General features: G+C 43.8%; 1 protein-coding gene across 14 annotated transcripts in view; it reads left to right on the plus strand.

The window, feature by feature from the left end:
• Nucleotides 1-24,744, plus strand: part of LOC137384760 (voltage-dependent calcium channel subunit alpha-2/delta-1) — an 891,951-nt gene that overhangs the window by 676,290 nt on the left and 190,917 nt on the right. The window contains exon 11 of one of the 14 annotated variants that reach the window (XM_068059188.1): nt 14,551-14,678. The exons of the other annotated variants lie outside the window; for them this stretch is intronic. Coding sequence (XP_067915289.1) covers nt 14,551-14,634 — 84 coding nt within the window. The 3' untranslated portion in view covers nt 14,635-14,678. Of the gene's footprint in view, nt 1-14,550; nt 14,679-24,744 lie in introns of those variants that run through there. 14 annotated transcript variants of the gene reach the window in all.

The raw sequence follows: 24,744 nt of genomic DNA on the forward strand, positions 1-24,744 counted from the left end.
GTGAAGGAACGGCGATATAGTTCCAAGTCAGGATGGTGTGTGGCTTGGAGGGAACTTGCAAGTAGTGATGTTCCTATGCATTTGCTGCCCTTGTCCTTCTAGGTGGTAGAGGTCATGGGTCTGAAAGGTGCTGTCTAAGGAGGCTTGGCGAGTTGCTGCAGTGCATCTTGTATATGGTACACACTGCTGTCACTGTGCACCGGTGTTGGAGGGAGTAACTGTTTAAGTTGGTGGATGGCATGCTGATATTCCTGGATGGTGTTGGATTTCTTGAGTGTCGTTGGAGCTGTACTCATTCAGGCAAGTGGAGAGCATTCCATCGGACTCCTGACTTGTGCCTTGTAGATGGTGGACAGGCTTTGGGGAGACAGGAGGTGAGTTACTCTCCACAGAATTCCTAGCCTCTGACCTGCTCTTGTAGCCACAGTATGGCTGGTCCAGTTCAGTTTCTGGTCAATGGTAACCCCTAGGATGTTGATGGTGGGAGATTCAGCGATGGTGATGCCATTGAATGTCAAGAGGAGATGGTTAGATTCTCTCTTGCTGGAGATGGTCCTGGCTTGGCACTTGTGTGGCATGAAAGTAACTTGCCACTTATCAGCCCAATCCTGAATGTTGTCCAGGACTTGCTGTATGTGGACACAGACTGCTTTAGTATCTGAGGAGTCACAAATTGTACTGAACACTGTACAATCATCAGCAAATCTTCCCATTTCTGACCTTATATTGGAGGGAAGGTCATTGATGAAGCAGCTGAAGGTGTTTGGGTCTTGGACACCATCATGACGAACACCTACACGATGTCCTGGGGGTTAGATGTTTGGTCTCCAACAACCACAACCATCTTCCTTTGTACCAGGTATGACTCCAACCAGTGGAGAATTTCCCCCTGATAGGCATTAGTTTCATTCTTTCTAGGGCTCCTTGATGCCACACTCAGTCAAATGTTGCCTTTGTGTCAAGGGCAGTCATTCTCACCTCACCTCTGCATTTCAGCTCTTCTGTCCATGTTTTGAACCAAGGCTGTAATACAGTTTGGAGCCCAGTGGCCCTGATGAAGCCCAAATTGAGCTGGTTGTTGCTAGGTAAGTGCCGCTTGATAGCACTGTCAACAACACCTTCCATCATTTTGCTGATGATCGCAAGTAGACTGATGGGGCGGTAATTTGCTGGATTGGATTTGTCCTATTTTTTGTGGACAAGGCATGCCTGAACAAGTTTCCACATTGTCGGGTAATGCCAGTATTGTAGCTGTACTGGAACAGCTTGGGTAGGCGCGTAGCTAGTTCTAAAGCACAAGTTTTCAGTCCAATTGACGGAATGTTGTCAAGGCCCATAGCCTTTGCAGTATCCAGTGCCTTCAGCCGTTTCTTGATAACACTTTGAGTGAATCAGATTGGCTGATGTCTGCCATGTGATGCTGGGGACCTCAGGAGGAGGCCAAGATGGATCATCCACTTGGCACCACTGGCTGAAGATGGTTGCAAATGCTTCAGCCTTTTCTTTTGCATGTACAATGGCGATGAACAATTCTGTGGAGCTGAATGAGGCTGCACTACTGGCATGTGTGAACATATGAGGTCCCATATTGAACTTGGCAACGATGGGTCCCCAGCATGCCTCTCACCCATTTATGAAGGGCACATAAGAGGGAAAGAGGTTTGGTCTGCTTTGAAGTGTCCCTTAAAACAGGGTTGCTGTTGAGTGGTACAGTGAACATTTCTGTACTTGTGCATTGGGCACCTTATAACATTTTACTTTTGCCTTTTGTGAGTCTTCTGTCTGTTCGGATACTCTTTCCCCTGGTCTTAATAACTGCTACTGCAGTCCCCTCCCATGGGACTTCCTTGGGATCCACTTCTGGCAAGGCAAATGACCCTGTAGTTCATCTGCTTCAAATAGGCAAGTTGTCTAGTCGATGACAGGAGTCAGTTCCATAACAGGTGCTGGCAGCTCATCTGTATTTCAAAATAAGGCTCCAAGACAAATTTCACCAATGGACCATAGCCAATTTCCACCCCAACAAGTGATGGTCTGACATTAAAAAAAGACATAGCTTTGATCACACATTATACCTCCTGTGAACACTTGTGTTTTTCTAGCCCTCAATTACTGTCAGAAGCCTTCAGCCTTGTGACAGTGGAGTGGGAATTATGAGTTGAACCACGTCATTTCTCTCAAACGTTACGTTGCACAGCATTGTTACAGTTGATCTGATTTGTAAGCCTGTTCAACTGGTCTTTTGGATCATGGGCTTTGAACAGCCATCACTTTCCTTTCAATGAGAGTCCAAAAATAAAACTAATGCAGTGCTGTTGTCTCCAGGTTTTATGACATCTTAAAGGATATAAGAATCCTCTTTTCAAATAGTTTTGTCACTTTTCAGAGTTTACAGCTTAGCAGTCTCTGTGCTTGAAAAGCTTTCGATCTGTATACTGCAAATGTAGAAAAGACCAATCTAATGAAGTAGTAAAGATGTAATTTTTTGGGGTTCTGCAATAAAAGGGTCTTGGACGCTGATTCGGGTTTAGTCATACTAAAAAATTATCAAAATTTTACATCTTTCAATATTTGCCATTCATGGTGATAAAAGTTAGAAATTTTTTAACAAAGCGAAATCTGCTGTATTGACTTTATGCTACCGTTTACCCTTCATTTTTTATACATTTGATTTGTTGTTTAGCCACATGGTCTAATAGTGTTCATTCTTCTGCTAACTGAAGATGCAGAGAACACAAGAGGGTTTGTGTCAGTTCAATGCACTACTATAATCATGATGGTTTCTGTTCAAGTCCTAGTCAGTGCTAAAATCCCAGAGATTGTGCGTACAATGTCTTACATGTAGAGCTTGGACATTCTCTTCCAGGACTGTCCTTTGGTAAGAAGCATAGAGAAATATCTGAACATAGTCTAAAAGCAAAACAAAAGGATCCCATGCACTGAGGATGTTGTATGACCAGTGCAAAATATATATAAGTGAATGCATGACGGCAGGTTTTGTCAAATAATGTTGACAATTCTAACCTTCAATGCAATTTTTATAATTAATTTATTTTCTTTTGGCATTGGTTTGAGCTGAGTGAAGGTGTGCTTTTATTATCATTTGAAATGAAGTTTGGACACTGAGAAACTTTATTTGCTTACTTGCCTGTGAGTTTTATTGTGATTGATCAGTCAGGTTCTCTGGAAAATTGTCAATCTGCTGGACTTGTGTGTGTCATTATTGCCTAAGGCACGATTCCTTTCATGCAAAAAAAATCATTTTTGTCTTTTGTTTCTGAGGAATCTTCTTTAATTTCCAGGTCAGCAACATTCCAGGTCAGTTTCAGCCTGATTCACATGGCTAAAGACTGATGATCCAATCCCTTTAAATTAACATTATTGGGAGTGAAAGATCAAATTATTTACTGCAGAGATAAGTCACTAATATCATTCTTTATAAAATTAACACAATAATTGCACTGGTGAACAATCTTGTGAGGCTGACATGCTTTGTTTTTCAGCACTTTTAAGGAAATCTTTAATGAATCCCCTCCTTATAGCATGAGTGACCACGAATTCTACTCCCTCTTTAAAGTAATGGCTGTTTATTGTTCTCCCTGTTTACAGTAATGGCCATACATCCGTCTCATTCATATATGTGGCTGTGCGTTCTTCTCAATTTAAAAACAGACTGAACACAATGAGATATTGTTAGGATGGGGCATCCCTGAGGAGATCATCATTGACATCTGGGTGTCACTGAATAAATAGGTGATGAGAAAGATTCACAAAGCAATGCTTTAAATCATGGTAATTTTGGTTTAAATTTTAAGTGGCCTTGCATGGGTTTAGCAATAAACGTTTAGCAGTCATTAAACCCTCAAGTTACCTGATAGTTTAAAGAGAGAATTTGGACCTTGTAAAGATGGATTAATCTTAGCACCAGAAAATGCTGAAAATACTCAGCCAGTCATGCAGGCATCTGTGGAGAGAGAAGCAGAGTTAACATTTCAGGTCGATGAGCTTTCATCAGAACTGGAAAAAATTAGAGATGCAACGGACTTTAAGCAAATGCAGAGTCAGGGAAAAGGTATAGGGAGGAAACAACAAAAGGGAAAGTCTGTGATGGGTGTTACGACCGAGTGAGGAAGTGGTCTCAGGCTCCCCTCTTGCCCATTCCCTGGTTTGGCTGTAAACAGGGTTTATCTTTTTAAACACAGTGATTTTAGCTTTGCCCCCCTCAGTGAGCCCTTGCTCACTGTACTCTTAATTACAATTGCAAGTTAACTAATCAGACAGGTTTTCTTGAGTTTAAACAAGAAAGATGTAAGTTTATTAGCCTTATCACTCTAACCCGATTAAAATTACTAAAATACGCAACGCATCCACACTCACAAATAGATACAGAGGGTAAGAACATAAGAACTAGGAGTAGGCCATTCGGCCCCTCAAGCCTGCCCCGCCATTCAGTAAAATCATAGTTGATGTGCCCCAGACCTCAACTCCTCTTTTGTGCCAGCTCCTCATAGCCCTCAACTCCCTGATATTTCACAAACTTTGGGGGGGGGGGGGGGGGGGGTGCGGTAAAGTAGAATTTCTTATAAATGGAATACAGATATGCTTCTTAATGTCCCCACTTGAAGTTAAGGTCTTGCAGTCCTTGCTGGGGCCACATGCACAATTTCAGGCTTGCTTCTTTGGTACCAGAAGGCCGAAGAGAGGCTTAGTCTGTAGTCTTGAAGCGTAGAAGCTGCCCCCGTGATTTTCCTGGGACTTTGCAAAAGAGAGAGACAGAGAGAGATGGTTTCTTCTTGATTCAGAATTGCAGTCTCTCCATTCTGAGACACAATTCAGAAGCCCCAGTTTTACCAGCCAGTAGGTCACGTGACCATCCCTTTGTTTGAAACAGCAACTTCTTGGAGGGGTGTTGGATTTCAGAGCCTTCCAGACATATTTGGTGCGTGGTGGAGTTTTGGCCCTTACAAAGTCAAAGAGTGTTGATCACCACAATTGCCCCAACCAAGCTTGCTAATTGAATCAAGAAGCGCCCCCATTCACCAGAATTTTACGCCGCCCCAGCGGGTTGGATGGTAGCGTGGGGCCAGCATAAAATGAGCAGCAGGCTCCGGGAGGCCTACCCACCCCATTTTCACCTCCGGACAGGTTTAACGGCCACTCAAGGGCCCGCGCCCGCCTCCATGGATATTTTACCCGTGGCAAGCAGGCGTGCTGGTGGCGTGAAAGGCCGCCCAGCGATAGCTGCTGCCGGCCTTTCCGTGCCCCGAGGAGAGGGGGGGCCATGGGAATCAGGCACAGGGTGCCCGATTGAGGGCTGCCCCCACCTCCCAATCCACCCCCTGGATCCGACGCCCCCTTCCCCCAAACAACCACCATGACTGTACCCCCTGGTGAGGCAACCCAAATTTACCCACTCTCTCAGGTCCATGGCGTCGGCTGGGCTGCAGTCCCAGCAGTGGCCACGGCTTCCGGTGGCGCTGCTGAGACTAAGAGCTGCCGGCCCGCTGATTGGCCGGCAGCTCACTGAGGCGGGACCTCCTCTCTCAAGCGGGTGGAAGTCTCGCCTTGGGACAATTAAAGCCTGGGGACCCGTAAAATAGGAGATGGATCCCCAAGCGAGGCGGAAGTGGGTTTGTCATCAATATTTACGTTGGAGTCCGGCGCCCGTCCGCCCACTGTAAAATTCCGGCCATTGTTTTTCTATTCATCTGTCTCTCAGCCAGCCCTTGTCTTCTCAGAATGCAAATGTGCAACCATGTTTTCAGCTATTCAGTTCTGCTTTTTTTAAACAAGTTATTTACAATGTCCAGTAAAAAATTTTGCAAGCAGTGTCCCATATGATGAAATTAATATGTTTCCATTTGGCAGGTGTGATTTCCATCACATAGGGCAGAAGGCTGGAAAGATTAAATGACAAAAGAGAGAGTGCAAGGCAAAAGAGGATAGTAATGGGACAAGCAAAGAAACAAAAGATGGATCTAGAGAAGATGGAAATGGGAATAGCAGAATCATTACCAACAGCTGCTGTATGAGAGTGGAGGCAGTGGTTATGATGTGAAATTGTTGAATTCAACATTGTGTCTGGGAGGCTGTAAGATAAGGTGCTGTTCCTTGAGCTTATGTTGAGCTTCATTGCAACAATATAGGAGACTGAGGTCAGAGTGGAACTGTGTTCAGAAGGCGAGAGAGAGACCGGGGGAAATGTCCCAACTCCAGAAAAGCATGCAGAATCTGCTCCTGCTGCAGTCGATGGGGGTCGATGCCAAGGAGAATCTCCAAGAGGTGACAAGCCAGCAGGCCTCATTCTTTGCCGCGGAGACCTCCAAGATCATCCCCTGGTCCAGAGTGCACTCTGTGGAACAGGATAAGACGTGCTCACGTTTATTCTTCAAAAGGTACAGAGACAGAGCTCTGTGATCTGCAGCCTGAAGGAAGAGGAAGGCTCAGTAACTTCATCGCAGCCTGACATACTAAGGATCAGCAAATCCTTTTTTGCTGGGCTGTATGACATGAAGCCCACAGACATCACGGTCTTCCAGTCCTTCCTGTCCTCTATCACGGAGGTCTTAGTGTGCGGGAGAGTCTGGACGAGCAGCTAACTGGATGAGCTGGCAAAGACCGTCAGGTCCTTTGAGACAAGTAAAACTCCTAAAGGGATGGTTTACTGGCTACGTGGTACTTGGCTGGATCAGCCCAGACTTACTGGAAGTGTATGAGAGTATGTTTCTGGTTGGCAGCATGTCAGAATCCATGAAGAATCCACCCTCATCTACAAGTGGAAGGGGGAGAAGGAGGAAATCAGGAATTGGTGGCCCATTTCATTGTTTAACATGGACGACAAAATTCTGCCCAAGGTCGTCACCACCAATTGGGTCAAGTCTACTCGAGTTGGCGATTCATCCCAATCAGACCTGTACTGTACCCGGCAGGAAGATCTCTGATAGCTTTGGGCTATTCAGGACTCCACATGCCTAAGTACAGGGCAGAGGGGTGTACATCTGCCTCCTCAGCTTGGACCAGGACATGGCCTTTGACAGACTATCGCATACCTACATAATGGATGTGCACTCCAAAATGGAGTTTGGGGAGGGAATCTGCAATTGGATCCAACTGTTCTACACAAACATCAGTCACACAGTTTCAATCAATGGGTGGGAATTGGGAAGCTTTCCGAACATCTGGAGTGAGGCAGGGCTGTCCTCTCTCTCCCCTGTCTTGTTTGATTGCTGTATCGAACCTTTTGCTGAGTCCGTCATAAGAGGGGTGACAATCACAGGCAGCGGAGACACTCAGGTCAAAGCCTCCCTGTACGTGGCTGACGTCGCTGTCTTCTGCTCGAATCCATTGTCAGTTCGCAGACTGATGACCATCTGCGACCAATTCGAACTGGTCTCAGGAGCCAAAGTATTTTGTGGCAAGAGTGAGGCCATGTTCTTTGGGAACTGGGCCGACCAACCCTTTGTTCCCTTCACCATCAGGTCAGACTTCCTGAAGGTGCTGGGGATATGGTTCGAAGGGGCCAGGGTGTGTGCCAAAAACTGGAAGCAGCACATAGCCATGGTGAAACAGAAACTGGGCACGTAGGAAAGATGCCCCCTCTCCATTGAGTGTAAGAACCTGGTCTTCAGGAGTGAGGCATATTGGTGTGGCTGTACATGGCACAGGTCGGGCCTATACCCTGTATTGTGCTGGGACGCAATATACAAACCTCTAGATAAAGGGTGATTAAAAACTTACCCAATGTCGCCCTTATCCTGATGGCCACTTCTGTGTGCAGCTGCATCATGCTGTGCATAGACCTTCACTATGCAAACACCAAGTGTATGCTGATGTTCTATCTGTCCTCGGTGTTGCTAAGTTTGGGTATGGCCTCTTTGCCGCGGAACGCTCCATTCAGTCGGACCATGCTGTACCACCTGTCCCTGATGGAAAAGGTTGTACAGAAAAACACCTTTGACCAAAAGTCCATCATGCAGTGGACCGCACAAAGTCTTCGATGCCCTCTGGGAAAAGGAGATGGTGGGTCCTGTCAGATGGGTCAGCGAGCAGACTGTCAAACTCATTTGGCAGAATAGCCTCATTTCCAGAACTGTCAAACAAGCACCAAGGTGTAGCTTGGCTAGTGATGATAGGGGCCCTCCCCGTCAGGTCCTTCCAGCAAGCCCAGAGTCTCACTGCTTCCACACACTGCCCTCGAGGTGGCTGCAGTGGGGAAGAGACTGTCGCCCACTTCCTTCTGGAATGTGCCTTTGCAAAGCAACCTTTGTCAAGGTTCATCCCGAGCAGCTCCATAATGCAGGACTCAGTGCTCTATGGGCTGTTGCCAGGATCGCACACTGGAGGACCATCAGCTTGATGAAAGGCACACTTTGGTCTGCCTGAAACTTGCTGGTCTTCCAAGTGCAAAGACCTGTCCATGACTGAGGGTTGCAGACTGCCACATTCTGAGGTCCAGGACTATGTGCTGAGGGATGCAGTAAAGCTTGGGGCAGCCGCTGCAAAGGCTCAATGGGGAAAGGCCTCTGTGTAAGGCCCTCCGGCTATAGCATACCGAGGGGCTGGAAACCATATAAAACCCCTCGGGTTGTGTACATCAGAGAATGTTTGACAATGGAAATGTGCATATAATCTGTATTGGTAAGAGTACTGAGGCACCTCATGTACTGTATTGAAAGCAACTGACCTGTATTGCACTTTATATAATGTCAAATTTGAAATGTTATGTAAAGCACTTCTACAAATATTTATAAATAATGTATATTTTGGGGGGGAAAAGTGAAAGTGGGATGGAGAATTAAAATGGTAGCCAACCATAGTGTGGGATCACACTTGCAGACTGAATGGAGGTGTTCTGCAAAGCGGTCATCCAATCTGTGTTTGATTTGCCCAGTGTGGAGGAGACCACATTGTGAGCAGCGCATACAGAAAAATAAATCTAAAGACCATCATGTTTTTTTCTGTCCCTATTGTATTAAAGAATACATATATATTTTTGTTTGAACAGTGAATGCTGATGATATTGTCACAGGAATTGCCTTTGTGGTATTATTGAGGCTGACAGCACCGAGGGAGCAGAATTCACATACAGAGTTGAGATGAGAGAATTTCTGCAGCACCATGCATTTCTGATTGTATCTTTATTGATGTTCCCTCTCATATTCCGCCTCTGTAATTCCTCCAAGCTGCTTCCCTGATGTCAATCTCAATTCTTTGTACCAGTTTGATCTTGATGAGGGTCGTGATGGTGGGACTCCTGCTGCAGAATGTCATGGGCTGTAACAGATCAGCTCAGCTACTTCTGTGATTTCCAACTGTTGTATTTGTAATGTAAAATGAAAGGACGATAAAGCAGAAATGGGTTTTGATTGAGAGATTAACTTTTTTTAAAGCCAGCATTTGTCATTGAAATGCCCAAGCCAGTGAAGCCAGTTCATCTCACAAGGCTGAGATAGTCTTGCAATTCAAAATGCATGAGTAAATCTTCCCTGGCTTTAATTAGTGCAGTACAGCTTCATGGCGATTGCGCACAAGCCAAATGTGACAGATTGGCTGGTTGCCTGAGAAAAAGTAGGTTTGTTTCTGTTGGTAGCCCGCAGGCTTCATTAGACGTTCTGTGCCTCTTAGTGATTGAGCCTGTGGATGCAATGATTTCGAAGGACTGCTTTTAATAATTAGTCACAGTTTTCCCCTACAAAGAGCACTATAATTGATACAAAAAAACCAAGAGCTTATTATAAATGAAAAAATATAAATTAAAAGAACGATAATTAGAAAAAGGCATACTCAGCAAAAACTGGAGATCAGAGTTGGGACCTTCCATATTTGTGTGAATTGAAGGCAATGGATGAAACTTTGAATTTGAATTTTGGTGAAAAACAATGTTGGATTGACCGCCCATTATACATTTCACTTGATTTTCCTGTCCATTGACTTCATTAGAAAGGATAATCGGGCGGAATGTTAAATGGACGACCGAACATACATCGCCTGCTTTATACCTCCATCGAAGTTGAGTGTTTTGGTGATGGATTTTACCTTTAATCTTTGGGGCCACACTGCCTTGTTTATGTAACGTATATCGATCTTGCAGCCTTTTTATAATCAAAGGGTTAATTTTCCTGCTTTCAGTCCTTTGTTCTTTCACTCTTTTTTTCATTTAATGCTGCTATTCTTAAAATTTTAATAGGAAATTTCCTTCGTGACTTTTGGTATTTGAATTAGCCTCATGAACATAAATGTTATTCAAAAGACTAGTGTTTTGGATATTTTTAGTGCTCTTTTTTTTTCTCTCTTTCTGTTCCAGTGTTTGGACGACTTATTCATGATTCTAGCCATTATTATTTAAAGATATATTGTCATTATGTGCAGGATACTTTGTCGATTCTGTAATGAGATAGAAGTGAGTGATGTAATCACTGTCTCCTAGTGACAAGTTAATTTTCTTGTTTGGAGCATTAATGTGTTTTTAGTTTTTGCTTCTCCCTAAGGCATTGACTCACGTTGATGTACAATTCAATGAGTGCTAGCTGACCTCCAGTATCTTGCCCTAGTCATCATTATTCATGGATAAGTCTATACAGTAAGGCATAGATTTGTCAATCAGTGTTATTTCAATGGCATTAACCCATTTAAAATAAATGAGATAATGTTGAAAATTAAATGATGTTGATCAGAAAATCTAAACTGAAGTGTCGGCAGACAATTTTACCATGAGCATCACAGCTAAATCTGATCCTGCTGTCAACTCAAAGTCCTTTGCTTGCATTTGCAGCCAGGAGTAGTAGATGGTTGTTCGGAGAAAGCTGAACATTTTGCCCCTTTGCTAAACCAAGGCTCCTGAAAGCCAATTGTGCTTCATCTGTTACCTTCCTAGCTGGGGTCAGCTATCTTAACATAGTAAAGGGCTTGAACAGGGATATCCCCAAATGCATAAATCAACTTCAAACTGGCCAATAATTTACCAACCATTCCAGCACCACTGTAACCAGCAACTGGGTTGTCCACATTCGATCTGTTTGCTGCTTTGGTTTTCCCCCAAAGTTTTATTCACTGGGTGCAGGATGTGAACATAGTAGCAATGCAGATGACGTCTGATTTCAAGAGAAAGAGATCTCAAAAAGATTGAGGACAACTTGAACCATGACATGGCAGCCATCAGTTAGTATTGCAAAAAGTGGAGTTTTAAGCCCTTGACAGTGTTGTCATGCTTCCATTTTAATTATGCTAGCGCTTCATGAGAAGTCAACTTCTTGTGCCAGCAATTCACTGTACATGAGTGAAAGCCAGTATATCTAGAGCAACCCTAAATCACATATTTGCATACAAAATGCACATGACTAAGGTAGCTCAGAAGATCAAGCATAGAAATGGCCTCCTAAATAAGCCTGTGGGCTCACCTTGGGGATCTACTGTAAGCATTGCATTGCTAATCACTGACTCTCTGCTACTCAGTTGTAGAATGTTGTGCTCCTGTGTTAAACATTTCCACACAAAATTAGGGGCTGAATTTTACGAACCCCTCGACGCCATGGGTTGTGGCGGAGGGGCCTGTAGAATTCTGCAGGGAGAAGCCCGCCTCGACCCGCGATGTCAAGAAGGGCCTGCTGCATATTACCGACAGCAGGGTGACCTCGGTGCAGACCCCCTCGCCGCCTGGCGGCAGGCCCTTCATATACATATGCAAATTATACTAAATGGGATGCAAATAAACTTCCCTGCAGGCGGCAGCTGTCCCACGCCAATTTTACAGCTGCTATTCGTCCTTTCGTGAGCCTTCGGAACTCCATAAGGAGTTCCGAGATGAGAACCTGGTGGGGAGAGGGGAGGAATTTAATTTTCAGGGAGGGGTGGGGGAGCGTAGGAGACAATTTTAATTGGCTGTGGGGACGGTGGGATGGGGTTAGAGGTCAAATGTTAGAAGGTTGGGGGAGAAAGTTCGGGGAGGGAATAAAGTCAGTTTTGTCAATAAAGGCTAATGAAATGACAATAGTTGGGGAAGGCCCTCCATATCTTTATTATGGTGTTAATAAAAAAAATTCCTTAATACTGTACCTTTAAAATGTTAAATGACTTCTAATGACTTAAAGCCCTTTAAAAATGGCGCCTGACGCCGTTGCCAGGGACGAGGCTGCTGCCCCTCTATTTAAATGAGCACCCGCGTGTAATATCACAGGGGCTCCTCGGCTGCACTTCCGCGTTGGAAGGCCGTCGAGTTCAAAGCACGCCGCTGCAGTGCATTAATAAAATTCAGGCCTAGTCCATTTAAATCAAACAATGTGAATAATAACAGGAGCTATAAAACCAAATTGCTACCAGTTCTCTCAAAGATGTGGCCTCCTAACATCAGGTGTCAAGTTGTAGTAAAGAATTTTTTTGAGAAAATCAAGGAGATGCCCCATCTACTACTTTTAAATGGTATATGGGTGGCTCCTCACCACTGACTCATCAGCAGAAGGCTTGTTTGGACTTTGCTGTCAACCATCTCCACAGCATATATGAGGAACAGAATGGGGACAAGCTGCTCCCTCTGCGAGGTGCTCCTTCCTCACTGCCCAGCGTGATATGAACATACATCTGAATATACGAATTAGGAACAGGAGTAGGCCTAACCCTCAAGCCTGCTCCCTCATCTGATAAGATCATGGCTGATCTGATTGTGACCTCAACTCTACTGACCCCCTATACCCTTTGACTTCCTTGCCAATCAAGAAGCTATCTAACTCAGCCTTTTTAATATTCAATGACCCTGCCTCCACTGCTCTCTGGAGATGAGAATTCCACAGCCTAACAACCCTCAGAGAAAAGATTTCTCCTTATTTCCATCTGAAATGGGAGAACCCTAATTTTTAAACTGTGTCCCCTGGTTCTTGTCTCTCTCATAAGGAGAAGCGTCCTCTCAGCATCCACCCTGTCTAGTCCCCTCAAGATTTTAGATATTTCAATAAGATCACCTCTCATTCTTCCACATTCCAATGGATACTGGCCCAACCTGTCCAATCTTTCTTCATAAGATAACCCCTTCATCCCAGGAGTCAGTTGAATGAACCTTCTCTGAGCTGCTGCCAATACAATTATATCCTTTCTTAAGTAAGATCAAAACTGTGCACACTCCAGATGATGAGACTGCCTGGTTTCAAGCTGTCATGCCATCTCCAGTGCAGGATCAACTGTTGTAGATATGGGGTGGTAAGTTGTTCAGCAAATGTCCCTTGCTCCAGCGGGAATTTGTTTTAGTTGTATTCAATCTATGTGGACAGTAACTCTGAAATAGTTATTATACGGCAAAGACTGCAGGCACCAGCACTTGGAAAAATAAATCAACTGCCTTCTTGGCCTGGATTCGAAACGCCAGTGAGTAAACTTCACTGATAAGTTAATCTCCCGCCTACCCACCATTCATGGGAAGGAAATGACGGAAAATTATATGGCTGAGAGGTCACCTGCTGACGCCAGGATCGGCTTTGAGCATCATCTTGCATTGAGGAAAGTTGGGGGTGTGGGGCAAGTCCGTGGGAGGGGAGGCCTAAGCTTTCCTTCTGGGACCTGGAGGCGCGTACAAAGATATTCTGCTTTTGTGTTTGCCTCATGCAAATCACACCCAATCAGAAATTGATATTTCGTTCCACGTTGCCAAACTGAAATTGCCATTTTCTGATGGGGAGAAATGACTGTCAGATTTTACCGCTGGTGGGAGAAAGCAGCTTCTGTCCTAGTGTTTATTGTATTATTTATTGTCAACTTTTACATAAAAATTGCTCTGGTAATATACTTGAAACACATTTTGGGCAGGTATGTCATAAAAGAAAGGAACATTTTCGTTCTGCAGCATTTTCCTAGTTTAGTTAAATTTACCCAAAAAGTCCTTATCCAATGAATTGAAATGGTTCAGAAGAGATTGGGAATTCACATTGTGAAAAGTGTAAAAACGGAGTCCACAGCCCATGATTCATAGCTCAGTACTTTGGGTTGCATCCTGCAAGTGTGCAATCTTGCTAAACAATAGGCCATAATTGTGCTGTAACAGGATATCTAATGGTTAGTTAGACTTGCCCTTTCACGTTCAGGTTTTTAATTTTTTTGTGCAACAAGTTGCTGAAAATGCGATGTGGTAACGCCACTGTAAGAGAAATCAGGAAAAAAGAACCTGAGTGAAGAAGGCAAGCAACTGGGCATCTCCTTAACTAATCACATTGCAGGATTGTGAAATTAGCAGCACAAGGATTGAGAAGAAAGTGTGAATTAGATTGGATGAATTCAATGTCAAATCAGGTACTGGAAGAGAAATAGAGAGGAAAAGAAATATTGGATTACGAGAAAAACAAGGAAGGAAAAGTAAAAAAACAATGTTTTAATTTTAAATTTTTACATTCTCCAACAACAATTAAAACTGAAGGAAGAAGACTCCACACTTGTAATAGTTAATTTTCAGTGCCAGAGAGGTTTACAGACAGTAACTAACACTTATCAGATGGTTAAATGGGTTAGACTGAAATGGACAATTCTTGACTTTCTGTGTTGAATTTAGTTCATTTTTTTTTCTTTTTTGTGCAGAAACAGAACTTGACACCATTCAGTGCTTTTAAATGGAGAGACAGATGGATGCCATTTTGCAAAGTTAATGGCAGTGCACCATAACTTCTGGATATTTGAGTTTAACCATGCATCTGCCCCATGCCTGAAGTTGCTATGTTATTTTCAAATAAATAATGTTGAGTGCCATTAGCCTCACTGTTATTTTGACACCAAATTATGGTCCAAAGAATTTCAGAATCCTGGAGTTCCCCTGAGGGGAGTGGTCAGGTGGTAGACGGGCCAAAGGATATGTCACTTGCTCAAAACAACCAAGGGTTTGAGAAATAATGATGTCTGGTTTATTGCAGGAGCCTTTATTTGACCTAGTTCTGCTTGCATATTAAATGTCCCAAATGCTAACTGCTTGTCAATTGCATCTACAGTGCAACACACTTACTGAAGATCTGAGATTCCTTTGAGATTATAAATGGTTATTACACAAAGCTCATCCTGAATAGTCTGTAAATGGGAAAAAAAGTAGTACCATTCTGTGAATAAACACTCAACACCCTGTGGAAATAAATATTTAAACTGTTTATAAAATTGAGGCAAGTTCCACACTTAGAGAATGATCCATTGTAATAGCACCTCCTTGTGGCAATACTTTTAACATTTCTTAAAGAATTTTTGTTTTGTATCTTCCTGATTTGATGAAGCTTCTATTTGAAGCCTTTTCATTAAGAATTGAAGGTGATAGTATTGTTATTGTCTTGGATATATTTGTCAACACAAATTTTCTGAATGCTTTGTATCTTTACTATGGCACTAAATGGAATGATCCCAGGTATAAATAGCCGGTTAAGCATTGTGTTCCTCCTGGTTTTATGAGGCCGTAACATATTTGCAGAAATTCTACACCATCTCTATAACCTGTATGTTAAAATACATGCAGCAAGCAGGAGATTACATGCCGTGCTTGCCTTGATATTGCAGTGCCTGCCTTCAGAGGTTCCTGACTGCTCAGTTATTGAAACGAGGATCAGCACCATACCTGGTGAAAACCTGAGCCTAACTTGTGTTGGTTAGGGTGTTCTCTCTTCCTCAGTCTCCATCAAGTGTGTATGCCTGACTAGAATCTGTCAAGCTGTAAAACAGCATTGAATCAGCAGTAGTCTCACTAATACCACATAACGATGGTTTATCTGTGTATTGCAGTCATTTATGAAGAGGGCATGAACATGTGATCTTTGAGGTAGGCTGAGTCTGAAGTGAATGTAGGTGGGAATGAGATGAATTGTTTGAAGCCAGGTGAGTGTGCAAGTCTGTGGAGATGGTGGGCTGGATTTGGGTGGTAACGAAGCTGTCGGGGTCTGGAAAAATGGTGAGGAGTCATTCCACTCGACTGCGTCCCCCTACCCCCTTCCCCATATCCAATTTTGTTCCTCTCCTTTTCAAATATTTGTCCATTTCCTGCTGTAGATCAAAAATGACCCATATTGCAGGAAGATCTGTCACACAAGTCTGCACAGTTAACTGTTTATTATATCACTAGTAGTTGTTGCATTTCCACCATTACGACAAGCCTCTTTTACATAAAATTCAGAGCTCTCTGTAAAATTATGAATATTTTTTGTGAAGAGGCAGTGTCTTTTTGTGAGGAGCAGGTAGATTGGTAAGTCATTTTCATTCTAACGGCATTACACTCAAACTTTATCACATCAGTGTTTAGTAAACACAACCTCATTACTTCTTCAAAAGCATCATTCCTCGATATGCACAGGTGTCACAGTTAGGCAATGCAAAGTGAATGTGACAGCATAGAATTAGCCCATTTGGCCTATCCACTCTGTGCTGCTGTTTTCTCCACATGAGCTGCTGAGTCTAATCCCACTCTCCTGCTCATACCCCATATCCATTGGCATTCACCTTTTGTAGACAGCCATCCAATTCCTCTTGAAAAGAATTTGTGTGTTTTGCTTAAATAATGGTTTGAGGTAAAGAATCCCACATTCTAACGACCGTCTGTGTGAGGAAATGTCTTTTAATCTCTCCTTTATCTTGTTCTGGTAATATGTTTGTGTCATCTTTTACTGTCTAGCTGACAATTGGAAACAATCAGTCACTATTTACCTTCTCATAGCCCTTCATAATGTTGAAGATATCCATCAGGTCAGCCCTTAATCTTCTCAGCTGCTGTGATAAAGCTCTAATTTCTCATAACAATAACCCTCGTCCCTCGTAACATGCTAGTTAACAAATGCTACACAAATTTTACATTGCTTTTAACGCATTTCTATATCTACACTATATAACTGTGGCCTAACACAGATCTTGTATAAGTTCAACATACCATACATCTATAGTACAAAATCAAGAGTTTCAGTTCACTTTTTTAAGAGCCTTATGCACTTGTGTTGCCACTTGTAATGATCTGCGCCTCTGCGCATCAACATCCTTCTGCTTCTCGACTCTATTTGAAATCTTGCCATTTAAGATGTACTTCCTTTCCTTATTCTTACTTTTTAAAAATTCATTCATGGGATGTGGGCATCACTGGCCAGGTCAGCATTTATTGCCCATCCCTAATTGCCCTTGAGAAGGTGGTGGTGAGCTGCTTTCTTGAACCGCTGCAGTCCATTTGGGGTAGGTATACCCACAGTGCTGTTAGGAAGGGAGTTCCAGGATTTTGACCCAGCGATAGTGAAGGAACGGCGATATAGTTCCAAGTCAGGTTGGTGTGTGACTTGGAGGGGAACTTGCAGGTGGTGGTGTTCCCATGTATTTGCTGCCCTTGTCCTTCTAGTTGGTAGAGGTCGCGGATTTGGAAGGTGCTGTCTAAGAAGCCTTGGTGCATTGCTGCAGTGCATCTTGTAGATGGTACACACTGCTGCCACTGTGCGTCGGTGGTGGAGGGAGTGAATGTTTGTAGATGGGGTGCCAATCAAGTGGGCTGCTTTGTCCTGGATGGTGTCGAGCTTCTTGAGTGTTGTTGGAGCTGCACCCATCCAGGCAAGTGGAGAGTATTCCATCACACTCCTGACTTGTGCCTTGTAGATGGTGGACAGGCTTTGGGCAGTCAGGAGGTGAATTACTTGCCTCAGGATTCCTAGCCTCTGACCTGCTCTTGTAGCCACGGTATTTATATGGCTACTCCAGTTCAGTTTCTGGTCAATGGTAGCTCCTAGGATGTTGATAGTGGGGGATTCAGTGATGGTAATGCCATTGAATGTCAAGGGAAGATGGTTAGATTCTCTCTTGTTGGAGATGGTCATTGCCCGGCACTTGTGTGGCGCAAATGTTACTTGCCACTTATCAGCCCAAGCCTGGATATTGTCCAGGTCTTACTGCATTTCTACACGGACTGCTTCAGTATCTGAGAAGTCACGAATGGTGCTGAACATTGTGCAATCATCAGTGAACATCCCCACTTCTGACCTTATGATGGAGGGAAGGTCATTGATGAAGCAGCTGAAGATGGTTGGGCCTAGGACACTACCCTGAGGAACTCCTGCAGTGATGTCCTGGAGCTCAGATGATTGACTTCCAACAACCACAACCATCTTCCTTTGCGTTAGGTATGACTCCAGCCAGCGGAGGGTTTTCCCCCTGATTCCCATTGACCTCAGTTTTGCTAGGGCTCCTTGATGACATACTCGGTCAAATGCTGCCTTGATGTCAAGGGCAGTCACTCTCATCTCACCTGTTGAGTTCAGCTCTTTTGTCCATGTTTGAACCAAGGCTGTAATGAGGTCAGGAGCTGAGTGGCCCTGGCAGAACCCAAACTGAACGTCATTGAGCAGGTTATTGCTAAGCAAGTGCCGCTTGATGGCATTGTTGATGATATCTTCCATCACTTTACTGATGATTGAGAGTAGGCTGATGGAACGGTAATTGGCCAGGTTGAACTTGTCCTGCTTTTTGTGTACAGGACATACCTGGGCAATTTTCCACATTGCACGGTAGATGCCAGTGTTGTAGCTGTACTGGAACAGCTTGGCTAGGGGCGCGACAAGTTCTGGAGCACAGGTCTTCAGTACTATTGCCGGAATATTGTCAGGGCCCATAGGTTTTGCAGTATCCAGTGCCTTCAGTCGTTATTTGATATCACGCGGAGTGAATTGAATTGGCTGAAGTCTGGCATCTGTGATGCTGGGGACTTCAGGAGGGGGCCGAGATGGAACATCAACTCGGCACTTCTGGCTGAAGATTGTTGCAAATGCTTCAGCCTTATCTTTTGCACTGATGTGCTGGGCTCCCCATCATTGAGGATGGGGATATTTGTGGAGCCACCTCCTCCAGTTAGTTGTTTAATTGTCCACCACCATTCACGCAGGATGAGGCAGGACTGCACAGCTTAGATCTGATCCGTTGGTTATGGGATTGCTTAGCTCTGTCTATCGCATGCTGCTTATGCAGTTTGGCATGCAGATAGTCCTGTGTTGTAGCTTCACCAGGTTGACACCTCATTTTGAGGTATGCCTGGTGCTGCTCCTGGCATGCCCTCCTGCACTGTTCATTGAACCAGGGTTGGTCTCCTGGCTTGATGGTAATGGTAGAATTGGGGATATGCCGGGCCATGAGGTTACAGACTGTGGTTGAATACAGTTCTGCTGCTGCTGATGGCCCACAGCGCCTCATGGATGCCCAGTTTTGCACTGCTAGATCTGTTCGAAATCTATCCCATTTAGCACGGTGATAGTGCCACACAACACGATGGAGGGTAGCCTCAATGTGAAGGCGGGACTTTGTCTCCACAAGGACTGTGCGGTGGTCACTCCTACCAATACAGTCATGGAAAGAAGCATCTGCGGCAGGCAGATTGGTGAGGACGAGGTGAAGTATGTTTTTCCCTCGTGTTGGTTCCCCCACCACCTGCTGCAGACCCAGTCTAGCAGCTTTGTCCTTTAGAACTCGGCCAGCTCGGTCAGTAGTGGTGCTACCGAACTACTCTTGGTGATGGACATTGAAGTCCCCCACCCAGAGTACATTCTGTACCCTTGCCACCCTCAGTGCTTCCTCCAAGTGGTGTTCAACATGGTGGAGTACTGAGTCATCAGCTGAGGGAGGGCGGTAGGTGGTAATCAGTAGGATGTTACCTTGCCCATCTTTGACCTGATGTCATGAGATTTCATGGGCTGCAACCTCATGGGGTGCAGAGTCGATGTTGAGGACTCCCAGGGCAACTCCCTCCCTCCTGTATACCACTGTGCCACCACCTCTGATGGGTCTGTCCTGCTGGTGGGACAGGACATACCCGGGGATGGTGATGGCAGTGGCTGGGACATTGTCTGTAGGGTATGATTCCGTGAGTATGACTATGTCAGGCTGTTGCTTGACTAGTCTGTGGGATAGCTCTCCCAACTTTGGCACAAGCCCCCAGATGTTATTGAGGAGGACTTTGCAGGGTTGACAGGGCTGGGTTTGCCGTTGTCGTTTCCGGTGCCTAGGTCGATGCTGGGTGGTCCGTCCGGTTTCATTCCTTTTTTATTGACTTCGTAGCGGTTAGGTACAACTGTGAGTGGCTTGCTCGGCCATTTCAGAGGCATGTAAGAGTCAACCACATTGCTGTGGGTTTGGAGTCACATGTAGGCCAGACCAGGTAAGAACAGCAGATTTCCTTCCCTCAAGGATATTAGTGAACCAGATGGGTTTTTACAACAATCATTAGGCTAGCTTTTAATTCCAGATTTTATTAATTAAATTCAAATTCCACCTTCTGTTTTGGTGGTATTCGAACCCATGTTCCCAGAGAAATACCCCGGGATTCTGGGTTACTACTCTAGTGATAATACCACTACGCCACCGCCTACCCCATACTTCCAGTTCTACATTGATCTGCATCTGCCACATATCTGTCCATCCCTCTAGTCTACCTTCCTCTTCTTGCTGTCTTTCACACTCTTTGTCACAACTTGTCATTTCCCCCAGTTTGGTGGTGTCAACAAATCCAGATGTCGCTTATTCAATTCCTAATTGATGTATATAGTCAGTTAGGGTGGCAAACATGGACCTGTTAAACACCGCTCGCTATACCTTTCCATTCTGAGTAGCTTTATTTTGCCCTTGTCTCTCCAATGACAATATTTTCCTTAATGGCCATTGTCTGTGCCATACGTACCTTTATCTAATGCTATGCATGTTGAAAATACATTTAACATCCACAGAATTTATTTTAATGATCTCTGTTACCACTTTAAGCAATCCTGAGATTGATCAAGCAAAACCTGCCATATAGGAAGCCAGACCAACTGACCTGATTAGCTCTTGTTTCATCAAGTGCTTAGTAATTTTATCCTGTGTAATAAACTCCAGTAGTTTACTAAAGACTGAACCAAGAGTCACTGATCTTTAGTATAATGGTTTATCGCTAACTCTTTTGAAGAGGGGAATCTGATTTGCTGCCATTTAGTCGTCTGGTACAATTTTCCTCCCTACAGTTGTGAGCAGTGACATGGGATCCATTAGTGCTGTACCTGTCGAGTGGCTGTTTCCTATTTGTCATACTACCCCAACACACTGAAAAATTCAGTGTCGCAGTTTTAAAAAAGTATAAAGAAGCAAACTCAATCATCTGCAATGTCCAAAGTTCCCCAAACAATTGGAATACCTTTAAGTGACACAAGAGACAGAGGGGCTGAAATTTCCTCCATGATCCTGCTCAAAATTAAAAAGTTGGTGAGAAAATGGAGCGAGGCCCACCTCTGCCTCCCAACCCCGACCCCGACCTGGATTTCCCCTGTTCCAACTGATCACCTCTTTCCTACCTTTAGCATGTAGGTGCTGGATGGAGGGCATGGGGTGAGGAGGGACAGCCCAGATTTCTGCTCACAGACCTCCTTGGTGGAAACTGGCAGTAGGCCCAGATTAGCAATTGTCAAAGTCCTGAAGTCTGTTGATGTCGAGAGAGGGATTTATAATTGCTTCCTCATCCTCCATTTCAGCCTCCTGTTCTTTACTAATGCAGGTTTCTGCCTTTGGGGCTCATCATCCCCTTTAATACACATCTGCCATTTCGGTTGTTGCCTTTGGGACCCCACTTGCAGCACTGCTGGAATTGCCATGGAAACCCACTAGTCCACCAATAATAGCTAATAACTCCTGACCCAGAAACCTGGGCCAGACTCATTGCAGGGACAGAGCATCGGGTAAAAGTGCAGATAGAAAAGTCTACCGCAGAATGTCAAACCCCTGCCCAACTTTCCCAATCATACTTTTGTTTTTATAAAAATGCTAGTTTCTGCCTTGTAAGTGCAGTTACACCTTAACCTCATATTATTTATCTAACAAGTTACCTTGTGGTCTTAAAGGGGCACAGATTCCCTTTATCATTAATATATTATGTGTTACATGGTAGAATGCTCTTATTCTTAAAAATTGCTCCTAACCTTGAAATGGATATCACCCAAATTGTCATGAGCAACACCACAGTAAACTAATTTGTATTCAGATTTTTATATCTGGTGTGAGTCCATCACATTCTAGTTGTCACACTTTATAGTGTTAAAAATATTAAAAGAAAAGAGAAGGATAGTCATTTCATTCTTGTTTTTCTGACATGAAGCTTGAAATTTAGAATCACCCACCAATCTTCAAACTTCCCTCACCAAAACAAATTAACCTCGAATTGGCCTCAAGATTGGCTTTTGTGAGCTTGAAGACGTAACCTAGTTTAAACCAAGATCCACATTAGCAGCAGAGTGATGCATTGGGCTGTACACACTAGGATGCTTGTGCTATTCTAATATGCTTTATCTGACTTGCTGTGAGTAATACCATGAAAGATCTGTTGGCCAATTTAAAAGCTGAGAGCTGTCAAAATCAATATCAAAATACTGCTTCACACAGTTGGACACAGGAAAGTGTTCAGATCAATTCTTTACTCAATAAACTCCCTGCTATAAAGTAATAAAGCCACGAAGACATGCATTCAGGTGAGATGGTGCAGCTGTTAGTGACTCCTTTCAGCCAGGACAAGCCCAAGAATTTCTCTAATTTTCAAAATCTGAAATGAAACAGCTGTCAGGCAAACCCCACCTGCCAAGACTGAGGCACACATTTCGCCACATGAACATTAAAACTTAAAATTGCAAGCCCTGACCAGAAAGACATTTCCATGGTAACAGACAATTTTGAAACAATGGGGATCTAGCAGTGGCTTCTCCAGTACACAGAAGTGGTCAGATCAGTTTTGGACACATGCCTGGCTGGCTGGAGTTTTTGAATTTGAACTTCCAACCAAGGAAGTTGAAGAGACTGTTCCAGTTAAGGGACTAGTCACATGACTAACCTGCAGGGCAACCTGGATGTTTTTTTTTGAATTTGAACTCCCAAGCAAAGGAACTCAGAACACACTGTGTGCTCTCCTGGAACTAAGAACATCTCCACTCCTGCCTGCCTGTCTTCTGTCTGCCTGCTCATTTCTCAAGGAACTGAAACCATTGAAGACACGTGAAACTCAAAGAGAGAAGGGTTTGCCATGTGAACAAAGTTTTAACATTGCTGGACCCCAACGAATCGCAAGACCATATCTTCAATCAAGGACTAGAGTGAGCTCGAGAAACAGTAACAAGATATTGCCTCAAACTATTCTACTTATCTTTTCTTCTTCTCTTTCCTATTCCTATCTGCATGTTTATAATGCGTGTGAATGCTAGCGTGAACACATCGTATATTCGTAGGCATGAGTCGTATTCGAGTTTAAGGTTTTAATAAATTTCCTCTTTCTGCTTTAAACCAAAGAAAACCTGTCTGTGCTCATTTATTTGCCTTATAATTGGAAAGTTGTGATCAAGGATTCACAAAGGGGGGAGTTCAAAACTCTGTGTGTTTAAAATAAAACCCTGTTACAATAAGACCAGGTAAAGATAGCAAAAGACTCCTAGACATTACTCCCTGGTCGTAACACAGCAAAGATGGAAATACATAGCAGGTCCTTCAATGTCTGAAATGAGAACATCCAGCTTATTATTTCAGATACAGGCACTTTGTCAGTATGGAAAGTCCTTTTATGCGACAGAATGAAGTGAAGGGGAGGAAGATTAGCTGGTGTGAGAAAGAAACAGTTAATGAGCTTAATTGTGCCTGAACCGTTAAGACAAAACAGGAAGAAATGTAAACGTGGTGCCCAAAGAGAATTTGTCAGGCATGGAAAAGCATTAGAAAAAAAAGGGAAGTAGGAAAAGTTCTTAAATGGGAGCAATTGTAATGGAAAGTGAATGGGAGAATAGGCTAAATCATTTAGGAGATAGCCAAAAATCTAAAGTTGCTAAGTCCATTTTCAGGCCAGACGGTTGCAGCATTCCAAGAAGAAAGATGAAATACTGTTCTTGAAGTTTGCATTGAGTTCATTGTAAACCAAAGACAGATAGGCTGGAGTCAGAAGGGGTCAGAATCACATTATTGGACAGAATGGAGATGTTCAACAAAATGGTCTCACAATCAGTGTTTGCTCTCCAAGTAGTGAACAGAACAGAGCAGAGTGGATTGGAGAGAGTACATCCAAATTACTGCATCATGTTGAAACATGTTTGAAGTTCTGAACAATAGTGTAGGAAGGAGTAGATCGATGCTGCATTTGCTCCAGCTGAATGAGAAACTGCCCGCAGTTGAGGGCAAAGAGTCTGAAATAAGTGTAATGGAAGAGCAAATAAGGGCAGAGTGGCAGGTACCTCCAGAAACTAGATAGGTGAGGGAAATGTGAGCGTGGTCATAGGATCACATTGTAGGTGATGAAAATAGTGGAAAATGATCAGGTGGATGTGAAACCGAGTTGCATGGAAGGTAAAGACAGGAATAGCATTGGCAGCGGAGAAGAAGCTGCTAATTTTAGGATTTGTGAGGTTGTCTGCACCCCTCTTTTGGGCTGCTGCCTTGGGATCCCCACCCCCTTTTTTCCAGCAGCTGCAGTATCGCACCTGAGAGAGTTGCAGATTCTTAACTCAAAACAGACTCACTCCATGCACAATACCACTTACTTTTCTGGGATGTACTACTAGCATAAAATGAAAACATGAATAAAAGGATAGATGCAAGAGAAAAATAGTCCAGCTTCCCTTTGATTAATTTTTCTAACTTATTTTCATGTTTTCTGGATTTTTTCAACCTGATACCCAGGAGATTTATCGACATTGGGAGTGTGGATGTGTGACATTTCATGGATTTTATTCACGCCCTCCCTGCTAGTGCTATTTTTAATGGGGCTGCCTGCCTGACATTGAACGCTTGATTCTCCAC

Source organism: Heterodontus francisci, chromosome 27 (genome assembly GCF_036365525.1).
Source record: "Heterodontus francisci isolate sHetFra1 chromosome 27, sHetFra1.hap1, whole genome shotgun sequence".
Taxonomy (NCBI): Eukaryota; Metazoa; Chordata; class Chondrichthyes; order Heterodontiformes; family Heterodontidae; genus Heterodontus; species Heterodontus francisci.